Source organism: Fundulus heteroclitus, chromosome 10 (genome assembly GCF_011125445.2).
Source record: "Fundulus heteroclitus isolate FHET01 chromosome 10, MU-UCD_Fhet_4.1, whole genome shotgun sequence".
NCBI classification, from domain to species: Eukaryota; Metazoa; Chordata; class Actinopteri; order Cyprinodontiformes; family Fundulidae; genus Fundulus; species Fundulus heteroclitus.
This window is the reverse complement of record NC_046370.1, coordinates 1,694,080-1,714,412: the sequence shown is the minus strand read 5'-3', so window position 1 is coordinate 1,714,412 and position 20,333 is coordinate 1,694,080. Positions and strand designations below refer to the sequence as shown.

The 20,333-nt window shown below is 38.5% G+C and overlaps 1 protein-coding gene across 2 annotated transcripts in view; it reads left to right on the top strand.

Annotated features, from left to right (window-relative positions):
• The window catches only part of LOC105917557 (double C2-like domain-containing protein alpha), a 42,027-nt gene extending 23,040 nt beyond the window's left edge, over positions 1 to 18,987 (top strand). For both annotated transcript variants that reach the window (XM_036141764.1, XM_036141765.1), the window contains 5 exons: positions 589 to 648; positions 6,241 to 6,440; positions 14,332 to 14,413; positions 14,593 to 14,689; positions 18,627 to 18,987. In XM_036141764.1, coding sequence (XP_035997657.1) covers positions 589 to 648; positions 6,241 to 6,440; positions 14,332 to 14,413; positions 14,593 to 14,689; positions 18,627 to 18,763 — 576 coding nt within the window. In that variant the 3' untranslated portion in view covers positions 18,764 to 18,987. The remainder of the gene's footprint in view (positions 1 to 588; positions 649 to 6,240; positions 6,441 to 14,331; positions 14,414 to 14,592; positions 14,690 to 18,626) is intronic.
• Positions 18,988 to 20,333: the final 1,346 nt, after the last annotated feature.

Sequence of the window (20,333 nt, the reverse complement as noted above, 5' to 3'; positions counted from 1 at the left end):
TTGTGCTTTCTTTTGTATTTGATTTGCAGTTGGCTCTATTGACCCACTGACATGGTTTGTGCCTTCCTCAAAATTACAAAACAAAGAGAGGATAGTGTCTCCTACTACAGCAGACAAATAGGTTTTTGTGTAGGCTAAATGTCAGCCTGGTCACGTGCGCACAACGAGCGCTGAGAGATCAGAAAAATGAAAGGTGAGGAGGAAGAGCGAGAGGGGGGTCAGACTCACTAGACACCAAGAGAGATGAGAAACAAATGGATTAAAAAAATAAAAGGCGGCGCAGAGGGGGGGGTCGCTGTGTGTGAAACGAAGTGGGATGGCGCTGCGGTTTTGTTCTCCGGGTGATCGAAAGCTCTGCTGGTATTAGATTAGCTCTCTGAGGCCGGTGGCCACTCTGCGATCAAACAGTTAAGCCCTTCTGTCATCCTGCGATCCAGACACTGTTTTAGCCTTCCAACTTTTAAAAACGGCTTCTCCTCCAGACTGATGGATCTGTCCCTGTCTCCTCATCCTTCTGTTGCTCCCCTGCCACTCATCCTCTCCTAACATTTATCTTCTTCTCTCGCTTTTGGTCTGCTCTGCCTCCAGCTGGCTTCGCCAACGGCAATGAGCACAGCCCTGAGAGGAATCTCCTGCTACCTGAGAGAGGTGAAACATTTATAAATTCCTCTGTTTGTTTGTTTGCTCCAGCCTCCCTGTTGCTCTCTCTAAGCTTGCCCTATAAAGGAACTACTTTGCATAGATTAGACATGGAGAGGGGTTTCAGTGCTGGAACCGGGCTTTGATTGTTCACAGTTTTGAACACAGTTGCTCTCCTCTGACAGACATTTGGTTTCATGTATCAGCATTTATTGTGTGAGCATCTATTCTCCAGATGTCTGTCAGCGTTACAGGCATCCTTCAAACACTGGCTGCTCCCCTTCAGAGGATAAGTCACCCAGTGTGACTGATACCAGAGAGATACAAGACATAAAAAGGGACTGCTTTGTAGGGAAGCTACTGCTCTGCACACCAAACATCTCAGCCTAAAAAGTACGAGAATCTGTCTATAAATAGTCCAGGATTTTAAATCTGTACAGAAGTTTTAATCCATTTTTATTAATGAATTGTCATCAGAGCTGATTCTGCATCTAGGCTTTGGTCTATCTAATAGTGCAGGAAATTGTTTTGTAGGTAATATCAACCCTACTAAATTAAACAAAAAAACTAGTAACTGATTTAAAGTACATCTTATCTGTTTTAAACTTGTTGACCAATTAAATCATGTGACGTAACAAATTATTATTCCCAAATTAAAAAAGAACTGCCTTCTGTAGTCCACCAGACTGTAGAGTCCAGCTGTAGTTTAATCCCATTACAAATCCCACTGTTCTCTGTCTCGCTTCAGAGGTTTGTTGGAGAATATATTGTTGAACAAACAGCATCTGACAATGGAACGGGAGTGGAACAACTGCAAGGCTTCCACGATATGACTGCACACCTAACCTAAGCTAAAAAGGCTAAGCATGGCATGGGGGCGTCAGTTAGAAACATGGTGGTGGCAGCATCAAGCTGTGGGGAAACTTTTCATCAGAGGCCACAAGGAGGATGGTTAGGATTGATGGGAACATGGATAAAAAAGTTTAGATCAAGGCTTTTTAACGAGTTGCAATGGCCTAGTCCAAGTCCAGACCCAGAGTCAATAGAGACTTTTTGGCAAGACTTCAAAAATGGATGTTTATAGACACTCTCAATTCAAACCCACTGTTTTACAAAATTAAAAAAAAATTGTTATGTTTTTGGAGGAACCAAATGCAGAAACTGACTGAGGTGAAAACAGAGTACTTTGTTAATGAAAATGAAATGAGAATTTATAGAGGAATGCATATAGAGAACAGGAAATGGTGCATGGGCAGAGTAACAGGTATGGAAATGTACACTCAAATGGAAAATGAGGCAGTATAAACAGAAGAAAGCAGCAATGAACAATAAAAAGTGATGGGCGTATGTATAGATAGATAGATAGATAGATAGATAGATAGATAGATAGATAGATAGATAGATAGATAGATAGATAGATAGATAGATAGATAGATAGATAGATAGACCAAAGCCTAGATGCAGCCAAAGGCTCATGACAAAAATGTCAGTCTATAGATGTGCAGAGCTGACATTCCACAAAAGGCTTGCAGATATAATTGTGTAATTCAAAATAATGACCTCCTTCATGTTGTTCTGTAGATAATTTTGGTTATAATAAGAGAAAATGTCTTCACTTGGTGTTAGTACTTTCGTAAGGTACTGTACCTAGTAAGTGCTTTATCAAACATTCTGTACTCTATAAAATAAATGAATCTGTAATGACAGTGAGCGAACTCAGTATTGGTTCTGTTAAAAGGGACTTGGCTCAGTCGACCATGGCAACTGCAGAAAAAGGCCAAAGCATAGTTTATTGTTCAAGTAAATAACTAAGTAAGGGAAGTTTTTTCCCAAAAGTTACATATCCTTTATGTTTGCTGGTTGGCATTTGTTGATTTTGTTGATGTTGTCTTCAGGGTGTCTGAGAAAAATTACTTCTGATTTGGAATCAGAGCCACATTCATCTGATTTTCAGATGTCTAACAAAATTAGCAAAAACATCACAAATGTAGTTGGTCTGTTGCTGCTTTAAAGGTTGGATCCTTTTAAAAAAGCAATGAAAATAAACACCCCTCTGGATAACCCAGCGGCAGCAAAACGATGTCAAAACAAGCCAAGCGTGAGACTTTAGGAGGAGCGAGCCAACAGTGTGTTCCAGCTGGTGACGGGACAACTGCTGAAGTTAGGAAATGTCTCTCAGCTAAAGAGTTTGTACCAACCATGTCTTAAAAAAATTATTTTCTAGTTGACTATGCAGGTGAAACAGACACATCAATGGTATAAAAAGAAACATAACAGGTTCTAAAAGTAAACTGAATCAAAAACTTTCTGTTTTATGTTAAAATCCCTAAACTTTATTATGTAAGCCAAAACAATGAGAGGAAGGATTTTCTTCAGATAATATTTTAAATTTCATGAAATTCAGAAATCAACACATTTCTTTCTCTAGTATTTGGTAAAGTACTCTGTTATAAAGTGTGGAAACATTTGGGGATTCCTTCTGCAAGCTTCACTCCGTTTGCTGATATTTTGCTGACACAGAACTGATGTAACTGAGTCATTATGTCAAACATTTCAATTGTAGTTTCAATACATCACGATACATAACTCCAAATATTTGTCCCTGATTTGGTTTTGCATGTTTATTTTGGGCTGCATGGTGATACTGTTGGTAACACTGTTACTGTTATTTCTGCATGTAGTTTGCATGTTCTCCCCTTGCATGCGTGGGTTCTCTCTGGGTACTCCAGCTTCCTCCCACATTCCAAATCATGTCTGTTGGGTTCATTTGTTACTCTTAATTGCCCTGGGGTGTGAGTGTGGGTGCATGGTTGGTAGTCCTGTATGTTTTTGTGTAGCTCTGTGATGGACTGGAGACCTGTGCATGGTGGACCCCGTTGTGAAGCAACCAATCAGAAGCTTACAAAGCCATGATGTCATCATCTGGGCTTTCCCAAATTGTTTTAGGAGCATAGACATTTTTTGTGCATGTAAACTTCTGAATTTATACAAAGTAATTAGAAAATGTGTAAAGAACTCTTTCATTAATACGGCAAATAGAAATATTTTTGGTAGCCTCAGCGGACCTAAAACATGAAAAGTTTAGTCTGAGAAAAAAAAGTTTTATGTGCGTTTTTATATATCTGATTAAAATATCTGGTTTCAACTGTATTTTTGATCCTTCTTTTACAAATCCGTGGTCACTGAGCTGTCACAGATACGTGAATTAAAGGAAATCCTAAATCCTTTGCATTTACAACCAATTGATGTTAACATGCTGACTAGAAACTAACTTCTAAAACATCCTATTTGTCCTATTTAGACAGCAAGACATTCAGGCGACATTAGCATTTCTTGATTTAAAACCCAAAATGTAGCTGTCATAAAGAAAATGAACAGGAGTGCAGCCGGGCTTGTCTCAGACGGACTGAAGGATCTGCTTTTTATGTCTTTTTAAAGCACTTCATGCCTCCTGGGTTCCGTATTTTCTATGGATAACACCAAACTGTTACCGAAGCGTTTGACAACACGTGGACCGACAGGGCAGATTCAAAGTGACAGATAAAAGAAAGAGGCAGAAACAGAGAGAGAGGAGAGGGGAAGATGTTTTCTCAGGCCCATGACTCACCCTCCTATCGCCTTCAGCGCACATACATGTACGTTATTTATAGAAGAAATTCATGTTTGGCTCTTTAAGGATTAGATTTTTACCCGCTGTCTCTGCTTTTTTTTCTTTGTGATATTAAAACCGTCTCCGTTTTGTATCTCTAAATCTCTCATTAAGTCTTATCTTTGAGGTATGAGGTAGTCAGCCCCGGCGATCAATATGCAACACGTCCGTCCTTAGCGCTGCCTCGCTTTCTCTGATGGTCCCCACAGCCCGCCGCTTTCCTCGTCCTAATTCCCTCCTTCTCTCTTCCCGAGGAAGTCAACATTGCTGCCAGCAGCTTGTTTGCCATCTGTCAAGTCTCAATGACTCGCAGGCTTTAAAAACTCGCAATTAGAGAGGATGACTTGCAGCAGGTAGCTGCTAGTACAACGGCGCAGACCTTCACAGATCGATAGAGAGCAACTCATTAGGCGGGTGAAAAACAAACAGCCGGCCAGCTGCAAAAAGTGAGGAATGGAGAGGAAGGAGGGAGGATTTTTTTTTTGGGTGGCGTTGCAAGGCAGGAGAACAAGGGGAGACACTCAGATATATTAAATCAAACAACCTTGAATCTGGTGAAAGATGTGAGGGTTTGACTTCAGTCCGATTAATGAGGCTGACGGGACTTCACGGTGCTCTGGTTTGGGCTCGGTTATTAAATCTGAGGACAGCATACCCTCTTTCATTGGATCATTAGATGAGACTGCATAAGCTTCTTTCATTTGGATCGAGATTGATCCCATGATGTCTGAGGCAACGAAACCGACTCTCAGCATGATGCAGCCACCACCATGCTTAACAATTGGTGCGGTATTCCTAACCTTGACTTTGTCTAGCTTCGTTATGGGCAGTAGCAAATTCCAGTTTAACTTGAAGATGTTGATTTTGGAGCAGGGGCTTCTTCTTGGTCAGCACCCTCTCAGCCCCTGGCGATGTGAAATCTGCATCTCTGTGACACAGGATTTCCTGCGTCTTCCAGATGATGGGAGGCTTGAGTCTTGGTGTTCTTGAAACTCCCAACTAATTTTCTTTCATCTTGAAGGGACGCTTTTGGTTAAATTATCTAAATGTGGACACAAACTGAGTCTTGCAACCAGACAAGGATTCAAAACTAGTTTGTTAATTAATAAAGTTACCAAAAGGTTTTAGTAATCGAACCAAGCTGAACCCTGATCTAACATGATCTATGCTTAAAGACCAGGTTTGTATTAGGGACTCAACCAAATTGAATTGACTACAAAGGACTACAAGGCTAAACTGACTCCGCCAGATGGATTTGCTCCACATATTCATCTGGAAACCTTCCATTGAAGTAATTTTGGGAAGGGGCGAAAATACTGGTTAGCTGATTGGCCTATGTTGGTGATAGACGGGCCAAATAAACCAATCAGATCAACGAAGCATATGACGTACTAACAGAGCAACGACGAAAACACAACCACAGGCTCTTGCCGAAACCAGTCGGGAGAAGAGCAAAAACATCTTTTCCTCTGAGAAAAGCCTCCAGAGCAGTGTTTTGCTCTTCTTTCAGTGAAGAAATACTCTGCAATTCCGATAAAACTTGCTCGATAGCCACGCTAATGCTAGTTTCATCGGCTGAAGCCGCCATGTTCTTTAGACTGAACTGTCGCGCTTCTCGTTGCGTCACACCTCAACCCGCCTCAAAGCCAATGCTGATTGGACGTTCGTTTGGTGAACTGCTCCAAATTTTCTTTAACGGAAAGTAGCCAGACTGATCTGCGAGTGAAACCTTGAAAGCTCGCGAGATCAGGATGGCCTCACGAGGCTACTACAAGGCAAGGAAATACCTAAATAAAACTCAAACCTGTGCCTCAGTGCTTGTTCATGGTATGAAATGGCTACACCCTGTAATGAAAACAGTTGAAGTTAACCATTAAAAGAACTGTCCATGTGCAGCATACAGATCGTGTCTTTGTTGCTTCTCTCCGTTTCCATCCCATCCTCTCCGTCAGTGGGAGACCGAGCAGCAGAGAAGTCTGGAGGAGAGAGGCCGTTTGCTGCTCTGCCTCCAGTACCTCCCCCCAAACGGAGACAGCGAGTTGAAGGGCGAGGCCAAGGAGAGAGCTCGGGGTGGGCTCTGCGTGGGCGTCAAACGCTGCGCCCACTTGGCAGCCATGGACGTCAACGGCTTCTCTGACCCCTACGTTAAAACGTAAGTCTCACATTTATTATTCGGTTAAATTGATGAGCCAAAACAGTATGTCCAGCACTGATGTTTATACTCTCTAGGTGCCTCATTTGTCTGCAGAACTGACCCAGATCCCCTAAACTGCCTTACTGATCTTTACAAAAATGTGGCAGAGCATTTAGTTCAGTTTCTAGTTAAACTTTTCCAGTTCTTGGTTTATATTCCCTCTCAGTTTGCTGTTGTGATGAGCTGTTGACTGGAAGATACCCAAAAGCCTTTTTTCTCTCTCAAAGACAGTCCAACTCAGTCATCTGGCTCACCATTTGGCACTTGTCAGGTCTTTACACTTGCCCAACTCCCCTGCGCTCAACATGTTCACGAACTGACTACTCCATGTCTCATATCCCAGGCTGTCACTGATAGACATGTTACAAGATAAATGGTACAATTTATTTCATCTCTGACAGGTCATACCTTTTTTTTGCCCTAGTGGTATTTGAACAATAGTTATTTTGGTTTTAAATAAAAGTAACTGGATCCATTTGGCCATGAGAAAACTTTGGCACACTTATTGTGGTCTTAGCTTACTTGAATGAATCCAAATCTGGTTTAATTTGGGTCAGTCGACTACAGCAGCCTGTGAACAGTTGCACCTAAAAACTCCTAAAGCAAACCAACAGCTGTTTGCAATTAACAAATCAAACAAGAACTATTTAAATGGCACAACACAACTAATAGCTAAAGTAATTTCTCCAACTTTAAATACATAATCCCTGTTTTGTTTGCCACTGGAGCTTTGATATCATCCAACCATTCAAAAGCATCTACTATACTTAGTTGAGAACCCTTTTGCTTTCACAACCTTCTGCAAATGTGATTCATGGCTAAACATCAGCTTTAGGAAGCATTTCTGAGGAATTTCATTCTACTCATCAAGGGGAAAGGCCCACATTTCATTTGATGGTCACGTACTATCTTCCAGGTCTTCTTCTAAAACCAAGCCTTGGGCAGCTCTCAGTTATGCTTGGGGTCAATATCCTTTTAAAAGGTTTCAACAACCTCAATGATGGCACTGCGTTTCCTCCAAGGATTTTCAGTTATCTGCATCTTTCCCTAAACACATTGCGGATTTCCTGTGTCGGAAGAAGCAAAGCAACCTGAGGGCATCACTGAGCTACTACCATGTCTCTCTGTAAACACGGTGTTCTTTTCAGTGTCTTCTGTGATGGGGATATGTTTTCTTCTGCTTTTGGCTCAGTAGTCGTGTACATCTTGGAGTTCAGGCATTGAACCATTGCACTGCAAAAATGGATCTAAAAATAAGTAAAATGTTCTTAAAGTTAATGTATTTATCCTTGATTTGAGCAGGTAAATAAGATTATCTGCCAATGGAATAAGTATTTTGACCCCTAAAATAAGATAATTAGACATCCTGCACTTGAAATAAGATGATTGAGATGAATTGTTCCTATTTTAAATGCAAAAATCTTATTCCATTGGCAAATCATCTTATTTACCTGCTCAAATCAAGGACAAATGCACAAATTTTAAGAACATTTTACTTGTTTCTAGTTCTGTTTTTGCAGTGTGAGAGGTTTTGGGTATGTGTGTTACTGTAAAAAGCTTAAATCTCAGTAAGCTGCTGCCAACAGGTCTTGCTGCAGATCGTTTGGAGTCAGTCAAGAGCTTTCTGACATCCTGCCTCTTCAGGAATCTGGTAGCAGCTGTTGATAACTTATAATTTCCGCCATGTCCAGGTAGTGTAGTAACTGTTTCTTAATGCCTCTAAAACTGTGCTTCAAACTGAAATTTTAGTAGCATCCAGGAACTTTGCTGGCTTTTGTTTGTGCAAAGCAATGATCTCTTTTTCTAAACTCCTTAGACAATTCTCTTGACTTAGAGTGTATGTTGAAGGCCGTCAGTACAGGTATAAGAGGTGTCCTATTTCAAGATCACCTAATGCAACTAATAAAGCAGTCTGTTGGTTGCATCTCTGGTACCTAAGATCACTGCAAATGTTTGCTCTGTTAAGGGAAATGATAGTTCTGAGTTGTGCCTGGCCCCACCAGATGTTGCTGTGGAGCTCTATGTTCACAATAATCAATGGCGCAGGATTGTTCTTTATAGAGAAATATTGTAAAAAAAGACTAATTTGCTTACCAATAAAATTCTGTTATAAACGTTTGTGTCTATATATCTCAGTCTGCCAGAATACTGACAAGCTCAGTAGCTAAATCCTCCTGAGGTGCCTTGATATTGTGGCTGGTCCCCCAACGTTTGTTTAAATGATGAACATCTGGAATCACTGTGCGTAGGCCCAACACGCTGTCAGTAGGCAGCTATGGGGCACAAATCCTACGGCCCCAAGCTCGGATCGTCCAATCAAAATGCTTGAATTGCACACGTTACGTTTACATTCTGCCGGATAGTGTGCGACCATCTAGGCGAGGCAATTTTATTTTAGCACATTTCAGTTCAAGGACAATGCGAAGTGCTTTACATAATTAAAACTTTGGAAAATAAAAACAGAAAAAAAAGCAAGTAAAAAAAACTGTTGGAATAAAATGTAGTAAAATTTTAACAAAATAAAACATAGCAAAAATGGAAACTAAAAGCAAATATTTATCTAGTGTTGGTTGTCCTTGCTGGCTTATTGAAGGATTGATGTGAATCTTTTATGTTCAATAAATGAACAATATGAGTAAGAGAAAGACTTTACACTTTAGACAGCTTTATTTGTCATTTTGTATGCACAAAGTGCGTACAGAACGAAATTTCTTTTGCATACAGCTTGAAAAATCACAGTAAATTGCACACATTTTTAGGATAAAGATGCAGCAGCGATTTCTGTAAACAATTTGAAATGTAAACAATGTAAAACAATGTAACAATGTAAACAATGCAGGGGAAATAGACAGTGTGCTATGAGTAAGCCTCTATTGATAATTTTATGTATAAAATTAAATTACATTAAGCTTATATAAAATGGCATTTCTAAGTCTTGGTTTATGCTAATTTATCTGTTTAATTTAAAATTGATCAAAGTCATGTTGCTTCTAATAGGACACTGCTTGGGAGAAGTAATTGGAAGCAGGATTTGGTGATGAATTTAGATAAAACACCTGTAATAATAGTTTTATTTAACTATTCTGTCTATTTTCGTGTAATTTGTATGTTTGGGGGAATGAATACTTTTAGTTGACAGGTCTGAGATAGTGTAATCCACGTGGTATGCCCAGTTTTTGTGGTTCTGAGTGCAAACTTATTTGCCTTGCTGAGGCTTTAAGTGAAGACTACCAGACTTCCAACTTAGAATGGTGAAAAAAAAAAAGAATGGTGAACTAACAGTTCACCACTATTTCAGAATTACCTCTCCAGCTTGCTCCACTTTATCACATCCATACCTGTGTTGTGTCTTAAGAGGCCCTTGGAACACCGTAAATCACATTTTGAGGCCATTTTTAAATTATATATGCTTTGACTTAATTCCAAGGAGGTCAGTAGTGACAAGTTTCCATCTCACATGTGGAAGCCATTATAAAAATGCTACCAGTTTATCAAGGAAGCCACAACATGTCAGTGTTAACATCTTAAAAAAATATATTAATATGCAGCTCACCATGTGTATTTTACCACAGAAGGAGAAGGAAGATAAGGAGACTCAGATTATAGTGATGTTAGTGTCATGAGGTCCTCTGGAGCTTCATTACTCACTGATGACAGAAAAACGTTTGTGTGCGTCGCTGTCTGTGTGTCAGTGGCTCCACCGGGGAGGGCAGGAGGGTCCTTGAGTTGAATTATGCAACTTGACAGAATGTGAACAAATGAGATGTAAAATCCCTCCGTGTGTTGTCACTGAGCGGCGCTTGCTGTTGTTGCGTGGATGTTGTTGGTGTCACGAGTTGAAGGATTCAATAAAAACAGCCATAGTTCACTACAAAAAATCTTTATTGCTGTGTTTTAATGTTTGAATATTTGTTTTATCCTACAAGGAAGAATTCAGTTTCTGGAGATATGGAGGTCAGCACCAAGAGAAGCTTATTTAGGTCGTGTAACCCTCGAATGACGTCACATCCAACTTAACAGTCTTCCAGTTGCAAGTCAGAAAACCACTGGAATTTGCTAAGTGTTGTGCTTAATCAACAGATTAGCAAGAATAGCATTTTACAGGAAGCTAAAAAAGCTAGTAAAAGATCTAAGGTAACGTGAGAATCTCTTGTAGCTAATATAAAATTTAATTCACTGTAGTAATAGTTTATCAAAGTGGGGATAACGTCACTTGGAGGAAATTAAGGCTGCATCACACCAGTCCATTTAAGTACATGCCTTTTGGCCCTGTGAAAATTATAAAAAGTAAACGTTGTTATTCATCCACAAATCTACCCCCACCCCCCAGGGTGCCTCAGACAAACTGTAAAAAGTGGACATTTCTGGGCAAACCAGGACAATTTTTAACAGCTAACATAGCTAATATAATACCTAAGCTAATGTAAGACGGGCTAATCATATTTTCTTGCATTAGCTTAGCTACTATTCTAATGTATAATAGCTAAACTAATAAAAGTTTAGCTAAAAAGTTTAGCCAGTAGAAGTTTAGCTAATTGTCTAAGCTAACGCAAGAGATGCAGCTAATGCAGCTAATACAGCAGCCAACCCAAAGCAGAAGAAGCTAATGTAGCTAATGTAAACGCTAGCTAATGGAAGAAGAGCTAATGGCCTGCATTGCCTCTAAAAATAGGGTGACCAGGTGTCACCGATTTCTGGGGACAGCCCCTGTTTTGGATGACCTGTCCCTGGCAAAAGCTGTCTCCGGAAATGTCCACGATTTCAGGTTTTCACGATGGAGGAAATAAAGGAAAATAGCCAAGAAGTACAACCAACCCAACTGTTTTTGCATTTACAATCGGGGTAAAATGTTCGTTCTATGTATCTAATGTATAAATGTGTTTTACCAGGTTTTATCAGGCAAAAATGAAGTCTACCCAAAAAACTTAAGATATAAGTATATAAAAATTAACCTAGATTTCTGCATATTAACATGTATTTCAGTACTCTTCTATCCAGTTTCTAAACATTCTCATCTGGCAAATAAATTAAAAATAGCGACGTAGATTGGAAGGAAATTGGACGCAGTGAGTGAATCAAATAAAGATCATATCTCAAGTTAACAGTTATCTGAAATATATTTTAAAGATCTCTTTTCACGGACTCCTAGGTCTAAGAAATCTTAAAGTGCTCAGGACAACAACGTCTGTGCTCGCCTGTTTTCACTTTTCTCGTCAAGTTTTCTCACCATCTTCTCAAAATTCACCCAAACCCACTCATCTTTCCCTCGCCCATCTGATACGCCGTACATCACATCTACTCGCAAGCTTTTTGCTTTGGATGCGGGCTCACATCTTTGCCCTTTGGCAGGAGCTTCTTCCCAGATGCTTTGTTGTGTCTGAGAGCATGTGGGAACATACGCGTTCTGAGCTGTGGGTGGTGGGTGGAAAGCAAATGTGAATAGTGATTTTGCCACACTCCTTCCAGCTGGCTCAAAAATATCCTGCGAATTTAATGACAGCCTGCGAAGCGTTGCCGAGCGTTTGCAAGTCTGTGCTGCGTTGCTGATCCATCTTGACATTGGATGTTACATTACAGAGATAATGCGTTTTTTGTTTTTACCATTGAAAACATGCTATATTGATACGTTTTTTTTTATTTTTTGATTAGTTTGGTTGTCAGTTTGGTGTTAGAGGAGGTGGCGTCTATTGCCTGCAAGTAATAAGAAGGTGGGGGCAAATATGTGCAGTACTAGCTGAATGAGATTCTCACAGAATGATAGCTTTGAGTAAAAAAATACCTGTTTCACTTTATTGTGGCATTTAAAGTAATTTCTTTCATAGTATCTCACAATATATTTGCTTTGGAAAAGCACAAAATAAAATAAAATGCTCATACTGCTGTTAAAATGATATATGGAGAATTTCTATTTAAATAATGTTATCCATAACATTTATTTATTGTTTTTTGATGCACAAACAAAACTACAGATTAACTCACTAAATATAGTCAATGCTTTCAATCGATTACTACTCAGAATACTTTACCTTTTGGTGGTTGTTTTTAAGGAGCTCCACAAATCTAACAAGCAGCTAATTGCTGGTTAAATAGTTGGGCTACCTGCTCCATGAGCCAGACCCGCTGCTTATATTGTGTCAACTATAGCACAAAAACAGTGTTATTTTTATGTGCTTTTTGTGACTGTGTATGTTTAAATTTTACACAGTCTATGATCCACAGTGACACTTAAATGGTAAAATATAACATATTTACATCCCCTGCCACAGCATTCAAGAACCTAACCTAGACATGTTGTTTTGGGTCTTGCTTATCACTGAATTATATTAAAACTGAATCATATAAGGTATAAATGTACTTAACTGAGGAAGGAAAAATTACTTATCCACCAGTTTTTCTTATTAAACTATGATCCATATTTGAACCAGCAGCACCGCACTAATTCACACCCTTATTACTAATGACCTACTTGCTGTTTTTCGTGACTGGAAATTTTTTCAAAGCGCAGACTTTGCCTTTCTTGTAGGCGAGGCAAATGTGAAGGAGCCTTTTTCATACAGCTGAGTGGCAGTGCAAAACAACAGGTGGGGGTTTGTCCTTTAAATTGTTATTGCACGGTCCAAAGTCCACAGCAAATGTGAAAAACGTCCAAAAAAACCCAAAACAGAAGCACTTTTTTATTTTGATAATTAAACAGCTAACAACTCAAAATAAATTTAGCTTGCCAAAGAGACTTAACCCTCCATGTTACTCTTTAATAAAATCTTGAGTGTGTTTAAGCACAGTGGCTGGGAAAAAACATCAGCTATGTAAATAATTGTGTCTCTGTTGTTCCATCCCTTACTTACCTGCAGGATGTTTGAGTGAGGAGTTCAAAGCTGCAGCTTCTCTGTGCGTTTTTTTATCTCCATCTCCTGTCAAAAAAAAAATCTGGCAGCAAAAAATAAAATAAAAAAATAAAACAGTACAGCCTGACAGTTTGAAAAGCTGGAGCTTCGATCTTTAGATATTATCCCTACGTATAAAGCCAACTCGAAGGCGGCATGGTTATGTTTAAAGCGAGGGGAGACCCAAATGCCTAAATTAACGATATGGGTCCTCACAAGGAGGATGGCCTATATTGGTAATTTATGCCTTTTCTAATAATAATTAAAAAAAATATATATATATATATATACAAAGCTGTCTCTGTTGCCTGAGCACACAGGCGATCACCAGACAATTAGACTTAGACAAACTTTATTGTCATTTTGTATGCACAGAGTGTGTACAGAACGAAATTTCGTTTGCATACAGCTTGAGAATTTCAGTGAATTGCAGTGGATTTCAGAATAAAATAACTTTGCAGGATAATAAAGTAACTTGGCAGGAAAATAAAGTAACTTTGCAGGATATAAAGTAACTTTGCAGGATAGTAAAGTAACTTTGCAGGACAGTTCCAGGATAAAGTGCACAGTGATTTGACAGTACAGCAATAGAAATGTAAACAATGCAGGACGCATGTGATACAGAGGGAAGTGCTTGATAGTTTGCAGTTAAAAAATAGAGTAGCTCTTTCATTCAACCCCCAAAAATACCAGGTTGAAATCAATTTATCTTATAAACTTTAAAATTTTACAAATTAGAAATGATTTTTCGATATGCATGCCTCTCACGGAAGAAGTAATTCAGATTCAAAAAAAAAAACAAACAAAAAAAAAAAAAACAATAAAAACTGTGCTGCGTTACAGCATATATATTCCCTCCATGTTTCCCCACACCCTGACCTTTAGTCCTGGCATTTCCTTACCTCTCTTTCTATCTGTGCACTGAAACATGAGGATCAGACGCGGGCCACGTTTGTCTGTTTCAGGTACCTGAAGCCAGATGTTCAGAAGAAATCCAAGCACAAAACGGCAGTCATAAAAAAGACTCTCAACCCAGAGTTTAACGAGGTAACGGCCATGATTTTATTTTATTGTGTGTGTAAGACTGAGCTCGTTTAGATTCGTATATTTCACCTTGGATCCAAAGTTTTGTAGGGGTATTTTTCTAAAGCAGTAAACACTTCCTTCCATCTAATTAAGAGAATATTTAGTGACCTTCTAACCTTATTGTTTATCCCCCCCCCCAGGAGTTCTTCTATGAAATCTCCTTCACAGAGTTAGCCTCTAAGACACTAGAGGTTACAGTGTGGGACTATGACCTGGGAAAGTCCAATGACTTCATTGGTAAGTTTATTACAAAAAAAAAACAACAGCTAATTACCCCCAATAGGTTTTTTGTTTGTTTTTTGTCAGGTTACAGGTGCCCTGATTGTTGCTAACTCCTTCATGTACCACAGCAGATGTTGCCCAGGATATTTTTAGTGTGTTGTGAATTAGCTGCTAACATAAAGAGCAGCAGAGCACTTTGTGTAATTTGCGAGATTTAGTCACCAAAACGGTGTTGGATTCTTTAAGCATCCACCACATGCTACTTTGACTCACAGTAGGCGTAAGTGACAACATTTATTTGGGTTGTTCTATTTAAATCCATTTTCCTGCTGCTATTTCCTCAGACATATTTTTGGTAGCATTTCTTAGGCATAAATCGGAGCCAAATCCAACATTTATTTTTCCCCTTCAGCTTCTAAAAGACGTTCCTAAATGAAATCTCACGTCAGTGGCAACAGAAACGGTTTCAAATCCTTTAACCCTAAATTTATCAGAAGAGTTTGGGAGTTTTATAAACCAGGTTATCACTTCTTTAAGGCATGCGGTATTAGAAAACAGTGTTTTTTTGTGTGTAGTCTGCGGGGGTTGGATGAACGTCTGGTTCTAAATTTGCACGGGTATCTCACTGCGACTGAAATATATTCATGTGAAGGTATGCAGGTAACAGTGAATGCCCTTTAACATCTGCAAATGGCCTGTGGGGAACCATCCATGATGTGCAATCTGTCAGCGAAGGTGACAAGGGCAAAACTGACTCGTTAATATTTAATTTGTAATTTCCGCTTTTTTCCGTTTAAACCCTGCAGTTTGAACTCTGTCATATTTTTGAGTTTTTAAAGATTTTAAATCTAGACTGAGTCAGCCTTATTGGCTTGTGGTTTATTTACACAAAACACATACACGTTTCATGCATGAATTATTATATCCTCACTCTGGATTAACAAAAATCTTACTGGCACTATTTAAAAAGGAATCAATGAATTTGATTTCCTTAAAGAAAAAAAATAAGTCGGCTCAAGAAAGGAACTTAAAATCAAAGCTCCCAGACAGAAGGTTTTTTTCTGAGTATATCAGAAATCTGATATTTTCTTTCTTTTGTCCTTGAGCAAATCCTCAGCATCTAAACTTACTTAAAACATTTTCGCCACCCTCAGCTCATCTTTTATATCCTGAACTTTCCCTTTCTGAGAGTAATTCATGGCCGCTGTCCCTGTCATCAACGCTGTTTGACCCTGATATCACGTCCATTTCGCTACCAGAAAACCACGGACCACATTTCTGCCTTATCTTAAAACGGCTTCCCACAAATATGCATGTTACAGTCTAATAAAAAAATAAGTTTATATTTGTTTAACTGCAGAAACATCGACTGCTATCATATTATTTTTAAGCACCATGTGGTCACAATAATGGTCAAGGGTTTAGATAAACTATAGCCAGTGATGATGTCCACTGTAATTTCCTCCCAATATAAGATAAGATAAGATAAGATAAGATAAGATAAGAATACCTTTAAAGTCCCACAATGGGGAAATTTGGGTGCGTCAGTGGTAAACACAAACAATTATTAGTATTTCAGAAGGGAAAAAAAGAAGAATACAAGAAAAGTAAACTATCTAATCTAAAGTTAGCTCTAATATATAGAATATAAGGGTAAATATCAGACTAAATATTGACTGGAGTTATTTGGTGGTGGAAGAAAAGTAACTCCAGCCTATTTACCTATCACACAACAATAGAACATGCAAGAGTTCCATATGTACAATTTTATAACATACCAAGCTTATAGAAAGTGCACCATGCATCATAGTCCTGCAGCATCCCAGCTAAGGTGTGTGCAAGTTACCTGGGCATCTGGGTACAGAGTAACCAATTAATGGCTGAGTCAGAGCAACAACGCATGATGTAGACAGTTATCTTAGTAATATAAATCAAAACGATTTTAACCCTTCCATAAGACCTTAGCTGCAATTTTTTATGTAATAGAGTAATATTATAAAAGGAATGGAAAAATGATCCCAAGGTGCTGTGCATTTTTAGTGATAAACTGTCAAGTACACCAGAGGTTCCCAAAGTGGGCGTTGGAGCCCCTGGAGGGGTCATGAGATGAGATGTTAAAGAAAATCCAAGTTTTTTTTTCTTTAATATGTATAACTTTTCAACATCAGAGAATATACAGGGTTTTTTCTCCTAAATGTGTGAAATGAATCTTAAAATATCTGTTTTTTTTAAATTTACTTCTCTGTGGAGAGGCCAATAATTTGTTTTCTTTAACCTGCGATGGCCCTAACATGATTTTTTTTTTGTGTGTGTGTGGAAATTATGAGAATAAAGCCATATTAGGTGTGCAAGAATGAATAACATTGCAGAAATAAAGTCGTAATATCATGAGTATAAAGTTCTGATACTAATAATAATTTTATGCTTGCTGCTAACCACTGTTCTCCTGCGGCCCCCATCAGCACCCGTGCCCGTTAAACAAAACGGTTTTATTGCTCAGTGGGTAACACTTTATTTGAAGGGGTGTACATAGGACTGACATTACACTCTCATAAACATGACATAACACCTGTTATGAACATAAATGACTCCTTATGAATGTTTAGGACTGTTGTCATTAATTGTCATTCGGTAAATTATGACACTATTAAAGCAAAGTTGACATTGTTTAAAATGTCTTTGTTATGACAAGCCCTTTACTTAACAAACCCCCAAGTCAAGCCCTTAATTTAACCTAATCCCAAATCAAGCCTTTAATTTAACCTAATCCCAAATCAATACCTTAATTTAACCTAATCCCAAATCAAGACCTTAATTTAACCTAATCCCAAATCAAGACCTTAATTTAACCTAATCCCAAATAAAGACCTTAATTTAACCTAATCCCAAATCAAGCCCTTAATTTAACCTAATCACAATCAAGCCCTAAATTTAACCTAATCCCAAATCAAGCCTTTAATTTAACCTAATCCCAAATCAATACTTAATTTAACCTAATCCCAAATCAAGACCTTAATTTAACCTAATCCCAAATCAAGACCTTAATTTAACCTAATCCCAAATCAAGACCTTAATTTAACCTAATCCCAAATCAAGACCTTAATTTAACGTAATCACAATCAAGCCCTTAATTTAACCTAATACCAAACCAAGCCCTTAATTTAACCTAATCCCAAATCAAGCCCTAAATTTAACCTAAGCCCAAGTCAAGCCCTAAATTTAACCTAATCCCAAATCAAGCCCTAAATTTAACCATGTCTCTGTTAATGTCAAGTTGTCATAACAAAGACATTTTAAACAATGTCAACTTTGCTTCAATAGTGTCATAATTTACCGAATGACAATTAATGACAACAGTCCTAAACATTCATAAAGAGTCATTTATGTTCATAACAGGTGTTATGTCATGTTTATGACAGTGTAATGTCAGTCTTATGTACACCCCTTCAAATAAAGTGTAACCACTCAGTGAAATCTTGCCTGATTTCTTTTTTCCCTCCAACTTCCCACAACGAAGCAGTTTGTTTTAGTTTGTGCTTGGATTTCTTCTGAACATCTGGCTTCAGGTACCTGTCAGCTGTGACTTCGTGTACCTCAGACGTTGAGACCTACTCTCACAAAGCCATTACATTAAAATTAACGGGATAGAAATCTATTGGAGTTGGAGAAAAAAAAGCAATCAAAACATGATTATTCTGGCATTTAGCAAACGGAGATAATTTCCGGCACATCTAACGGTGCCCAAACAGGAGGTTTAGTTTTATTTTTGAGTGTCAGACGGTGAGAAAACATGATTCTGTCTTTTCTATATGTGTGTGTGAACGCCTTGTTTCAGCTGGATGTTTGTTTGCTAATAGAAATGAACAACGTGAAACTAGATTTTGAACATGTCCGTGATGTTTCACCCCTCTTTGTGAAAACTCTCCTCCTTCTTTGTCTCTGCTCTGGTCAGGCGGCGTATCCTTCGGGTGCCACTCGCAGGGAGACGCTCTGCAGCACTGGATCGACTGTCTGAAGAACAAGGGCACGAAGGTGGAGCGCTGGCACACCCTGACCAACGAGCTGCCCGGCTCCACCCTGCAGGAGTGAACCGGGCCTCCTCCTCGGTGCTGATGCTGGAGGAAAGCGCTCGAAGTCTGGGACTGGGGGGGGGGGGACGTCTCATCGCATGCTCCGGAGACTTTCTGCATGACCGTGATGGATTCATATCCCTGCTTACTTTGTGTCCGAACGGAACGCGGCGCTCCCATCAGCACCCTACACTGCAAAAAGGGAACTAAAAATAAGTAAAACATTTCTTGAAATTAGTGTATTTTTCCTTGATTTGAGCAGGTAGATAAGACTATTTGCCAATAGAATGAGATTTTTGCACTTAAAACAGGAACAATTCATCTCTAAAATAACATAATTAGACATCCTGCACTTGAAATAAGACCAGTGTTGTATAGTAATGAAGTAAAAATACTTCACTACTGTACTTAAGTATATTTTGGAGTACTTTATACTTTTCTCGAGTATAACATTTTTTGATAACTTTTACTTTTACTTCACTATATTTTTGAACTTAATTGCATACTTTTACTCCAATACATTTTCAATGTTTGCTTTAGTTACTCGTTACAAAAAGAGTAACTAAACCATGTTCTTAGTATACACCCCCTGGTCTAAATTTTGCCTGCACTTGGTTGTGTACAATTTTAAAGTACATAGCACTTACTTGAAGAAGGAAAACTGAAAGCTTACAAAAAGGTTGAATTTTCTATTTAAACTTGATCTAAATTTCTCCTGCACTTGGTTGTTTATGTTATTTTAAGTGAATTTGACTTTCTAAGTTCACCAAAATCTAAAAAATGTCATTCAAACTGCATTTGCTTTGTTTTACTTTTTACTTATACTTTTTATTATATTACTTGAGTACATCTATTTTTACAGTAATTGTCATACTTAAGTACAAGACATTTCAGATACTTTAAGACTTTTACTCAAGTAACATTTCAGTCAGGGACTTGGACTTTTACCAAAGTCATATTTTAGAGAGGTACTTATACTTTTACTTGACTCTGAGATTTCAGTACTTTATACAACACTGAATAAGACAATGGAGATGAATTGTTCCTATTTTAAGTGGAAAAATCTCATTCCATTGGCAAATAGTCTTATTTACCTGCTCTAATCAAGGAAAATACACTAATTTCAAGAAATTTTTACTTATTTTTAGTTCTGTTTTTGCAGTGTAATATTTGCTCCAGGTGGACCTAATTTAAGATATTCAAAGGCATCCGTGTCTCGTGGGAGAGTTCAGATCTGATTCAACAAGAAACTGCGGACGTCCTGCATGCATGTGTGATCAGGCAGCTGGTTTTAATTATTCTGCAGTTTGACTTCCATGTAGGGTCCCTCATGTCAGCTTCGCTTGCTTTTATTAAATCCGTTCAGTTATTCTCATTAACTCCTGACATTAAATCTTGACGTTAACGTCCTGCAGCGCACATACCTCTCCCGTTGCAGAGAAGAAGAAAAAAAAATAGAGATATTCGTTCCTGATGCTTCCAGTAATTTCCAAGTGGTCTTAATCCTGTCGGACGGCTCCCATCTATTGATCCGCCTGTCACTGGGCTGCCTGCAGATGGCCCAGTCCGATAAGATAATTGGCTCTTTT